Raw genomic sequence first — 4,758 nt, forward strand, 5'->3', positions numbered from 1 at the left:
TCTCCCTCTCGTCGAACAAGTCGCACCGTGAGTGCTCTGATGGGAGTCTCTCGTGCTCTCGTAGGTCTTTGATAGATACCGCCTTCGAACGCCGACTCGCGTTTTCTCTTCTCGAAGACCACCGCTCGCCATCGCAACGCGTATCAAGAACGAGGCCACATCTTGAGGTCCGAAACTCACGAGCTTTTCCCCGATCCCCGAATTTATCGGTGCGACCATCGCATCTTTCGCAAAGAGAATCAAGAAGGGCCCTCTCGTATATGGCTTCCAGCAGATACGCCGCAAACGGTGTCCTTCGATCAATCTCCCAGCTGTCGAGGGGTCATGTTAATCCTTTCAATTCGACCAAGGTCTCCACAACCGGTGTCAAATAGCAACGCTCATTAACTAGGGTCGACCGCCTATAATCACAAGCCTCAGCAGAGATTTGACAAAAAGTTTAAGCTGAAATATAAGGTTTTAAACCAGAACTCTGCGCTATCAAACGAGAGATATAAAAATGTTAAAACGAGACCCATTTTTGTTAAACAGAGACGAGAATATCTTAAACAGAGACAACAAAAATGTTAAAGCTGTAACATCTCATTTCTTAAACGTCAACCTCATTTGTAAAACGCAACCATATCAAACGAAACGTGAAATGTGACATTATAAATATTACACAAATCATAACAATCGAAGAAACTATTTCGATAGTGTATACATACGAAAACTGAAAACAAAACAAAACCCCTAGCCGAGAAATCTCCCCGCAGACTAACAAAACCCCAGTCCAGAAACTCCCTGCAGACTTCAATATCTTCCAACAAAAACATGAGCACAAAAACAAAACCGAAAAATCTTTCTTTTCAGAATAGAGCGCTTAACATAAAACCATACTTCAATACCTTAGATCAGAACCCGATGAAACGCCAACTAGTTGCGTGGGGACTTCTCTTCGAGATACCTAGTGGAAAGGGAAAAGGTCGATGAAATGTTAATTCTGAGGTACTTCAGTAGAGACAACTTCTGAGACATCGAAATCGAAAGCGAAGACGTGAGTTGAGAAAAGCAATTAAAACTGTCCCATAAATTGCCTCTTTGGGGTTTCCTACCGAAAACCCCACTCTCCTCAACGCCGAGATGGTGCAGCCCACGCACTCCCCATGCAAGGGCATTTTCAGTCTAAAAATTTGAAACTCACTCCGCTCACGATCCGCTACGAGGGTTTGGGGTTTTGACAAAACATGACTTTAAAAAGGAGGGTTTTTGGGGATCGAAAACTATCGATGCTGCTTTTAGTGATTTTTACAAACTTAAAGCAGTGGCAATTTCCACTAAAATAAAAAATAAAAATAAAAATATTCTCAAACCTTGAATTTTCTTTCAAATTAAAAATATTCTTAATTGGAAGACCTGAAGTATCAATAACTAATCCCCCAAGTAATTTATTTTAATACAAGCTTTAATCCCCCAACCAAAACACAAATTCAAGCTTTATAACAAGAAAATAAGATTAAAAACTTTTCCACTCAAAACTTTCTCACAATTTAAGAGTTCCACATCAACTCATTGAAGATAAGAAATCTACAAAATTTTCAAGTTCCACTTCAGTGATTGCAATACTTTGGAGTTTAAGGAACATTTGAGAATCAAAATGCTTGTTTCATGGCTTCAAACACTTGAGCTTTTGGACCTCCCTTTTTGCTAGTCATGTTGTTCAGGTAAAATTGCTGATGCTCTGTTCTGTGTAAAAACCCCCAAAGTATCGCTTTGTATCGACGCTTATTGAAAGTCGCTTTCTCGCATTCTTGTCCAAACACTTGTACACAATATCCGCAAGCAAAACTAACTCTTCAGGATTGATTTTTGGTCGTGAGCTTCTTGTCTATTATCTCCTCCCAATCGGCTTTTTCAATCACTGCTTACTAGCTGAAGATGGTTCGAGCTATGTCCTCAAATACTTCTTGGAACAATTTTATAAAACCGTGTTCTATGAGAAACTTGCGATATAGATGTACTCCATTAGGTCTTGAGGGGATTTATAGCCATTATAATGCCAAAACAATATATGTTGCTCTTCTTTGGAACTTGTTTGTCGACATGTAGTCAGGATCCATGTAACTGTATGCACCTTTAAGGTTCCTACCGGCGTAGATATCTTCCTTTGACAGCCCAAAATCAACAACCTTATCATGAATCAAATGCATCATTTTACCACATACATGCAAAAAAATGAAACTCGGACAATATCCACTCTTGATGACAAGGTTCACAATCATTGATCATAAGATATGCTATGAATTACCAAAGAGTTTTGATTAAAGTTTAGATGGCTGAGACAATAGAAATGTGATAAAACTAACAAACAAGTCGATAATTAAGATATTTGACCAGCTTTCATGGCTTATCTAGAAATGATTTGTTACTAAGCATCATATAATTACTATTTAGACAGCAATTCAGGAAAAACATGTATAACAATAAGTATACCAGTCCATTTTCATATGTGCTAGAGCAAAGAACTAAGCATGTAGAATGGTAATCAACAGCAACATATATCACATTGTTCAATTGATTTAAAAAACTAAATCTGAACTATAGAAGGATAAGGAAATGAGACCTCAATCAGCAGCATTGATTAAAAAAAGAAAAAAAGCACGAAATCCTCAGCCACCTCCACAATCATTGCTGATATCTTTGGCCGAAAAACAAGTATAACAATAAATATAACCGTCCATTTGGAGGCATTTTGCTATTCCTATGTGCTAGAGCAAAGAACTAAGCATGTAACATGCTAATTAACAGCAACATATATCACATTGTTCAATTGATATAAAGAACTAAAACTGAACTATATAGAAGGATAAGGAAATGAGACCTCAATCAGCAGCATTGATTAAATAGCACGAAAATCCTCAGCCACCTCCACAATCATTGCTGATATCTTTGACCAAAAACAAGTATAAACAACCAATATAACAGTCCATTTGGAGGCATTCTGCTATTCCTATGTGCTAGAGCAAAGAACTAAGCAGGTATCATGGTAATCAACAGCAAAATATATCACATTGTTCAATTGATATAAAGAACAAAAACAGAGCTACAGACTAATATGGAAATCAAACCTCCATCAGCAGCATTGATTAGCAGGAAATCCTCAGCCAGCTCCACAATCATTGCCGATATCTTTGGCGAAAAACAAGTATAAAAATAAATATAACAGTTCATTTGGAGGCATTTTTGCTATTCATATGTGATAGAGCAAAGAACTAAGCATGTAGCATGCTAATCAAAAGCAAAATATATCACATTGTTCAACTGATATTAAGAAACTAAAAACTGAATTATAGAAGGATAATGAAATGAGACCTCAACCAGCAGGCATTGACGAAGAAAGCAGGCAATCCTCAGCCACCTTTAGAATCATTGCCAATATCTTCGGCCTGCTTCCTAATCTCCTCATCAGCTCTCTTCAAGAACTGGTCCCATCCACTCCCTTCTCCGGTATCCAAGTAATCATATGGCACGGCAGTCTTCAACCCCGGCCGCACTCCCTGCCTCCCTCCACCACTCGGATCTCCACTCCTTGTGCTCCAAACCCTTGCTCATCTAGCTCCTCCCATTCAAACATCAATGGCAGCGTGAACGCGCCCCAGGGATTGAAATCCACTATCTTCACCCGCCCATCACTGGTGAGGTACACATCAATGGTGTAATTCTCTGATCCAAATCCTTCTCGCACGACCTCATGAAAGAACCTCTCGATCAATGGCAAGATTTCATCTTTCCGGTCGGGAAGCACTGGATAGAAGGTGGTAACCTCTCGCTGAGAAATGGCGATCAATCGGCAGCCACGGACAAAGCAGCGAAACTCCATTTCAGGGCGGAGGGAAGGGTACCATTTTCGAAGTGCGAGGTAGAAGGGCAGGGAGGAGGGATCAGGGGAGGCATCAGAGCAGGAGGCGAGGGCCTGAGAGAGATCGTGTGCGATGGAGTCGGAGGAGCGCAGGAGGAGGGCGATCTCGGAGAAGGAGGTACAGCGAAGAGAGCCATCAGCGGAGATCCAGGTGGCGTCCTTGGGGGCGCTCCAATTGAGCTTAGGGAGCACGGCGCCACCGAGATCGGCGATGGAGTGAGTGACGGCGGCCTCAAGGTCAGGGGAACGATGGGGCGTCGTCATCGGAGTCAGAATCGGAGTTCACGGGGGAGAGAGAGGAGGTGGGATCGACGCCGGCGGTAGTGCGGGGGAGAGGGTCGAGGCCGGAGGAGGGTCGGGGGAGGAGGAAACGGGGAGGGTCAGCGGAGGAATGGGGATCGGGCTCGCCGAGGAGGTAGCGGATGAAGGAATCGGAGAGAGGATGGAAGAGGGTTTTGATGGTGTGAGGCTTGAAGCGTGGGTACCAGTCGTGGATTTGGCATCGCCGGAGCTCCGATTCCTTCATTGCTTCTCTTGCCGGAGCTCTGATTCTTCTTTTAGGGTTTAACTCCAATGCCCCGCAAAACAAACTATAAACCAAACAATTACGACCACCGCAAATCAACGGTTTAGATCTGATTAACCCCTCGATCCAACGGTCCACATCTCTCTCACTCTCATGCCGATTTATTATTTTTGGGCTTTTTTTCTAATATGATTTTTATTTAATTATCAAGTGAAATTTATTCATCAATATGATATTTTTTTATTTTTTAAATTATTAAATTTTTGAAAAATATATATATATATATATATATCAATTATATTTATTTTAAAAAAATATATTATTATTACATCTT

General features: G+C 41.2%; 1 protein-coding gene across 1 annotated transcript; it reads right to left on the reverse strand.

Moving 5' to 3' along the window:
• Positions 1-1,896: 1,896 nt before the first annotated feature.
• On the reverse strand, positions 1,897-4,472 carry LOC120254291 (cell division cycle protein 123 homolog). The gene is given in 4 exon segments (XM_039262416.1): positions 1,897-2,168; positions 3,352-3,541; positions 3,544-4,141; positions 4,143-4,472. Coding segments are annotated over 3 exon segments (1,032 nt in total). The 5' UTR covers positions 4,425-4,472; the 3' UTR covers positions 1,897-2,168; positions 3,352-3,389.
• Between the last annotated feature and the right edge of the window lie 286 nt (positions 4,473-4,758).

The sequence above is a fragment of the Dioscorea cayenensis genome, unplaced genomic scaffold (assembly GCF_009730915.1).
Source record: "Dioscorea cayenensis subsp. rotundata cultivar TDr96_F1 unplaced genomic scaffold, TDr96_F1_v2_PseudoChromosome.rev07_lg8_w22 25.fasta BLBR01000409.1, whole genome shotgun sequence".
NCBI lineage: Eukaryota > Viridiplantae > Streptophyta > Magnoliopsida > Dioscoreales > Dioscoreaceae > Dioscorea > Dioscorea cayenensis.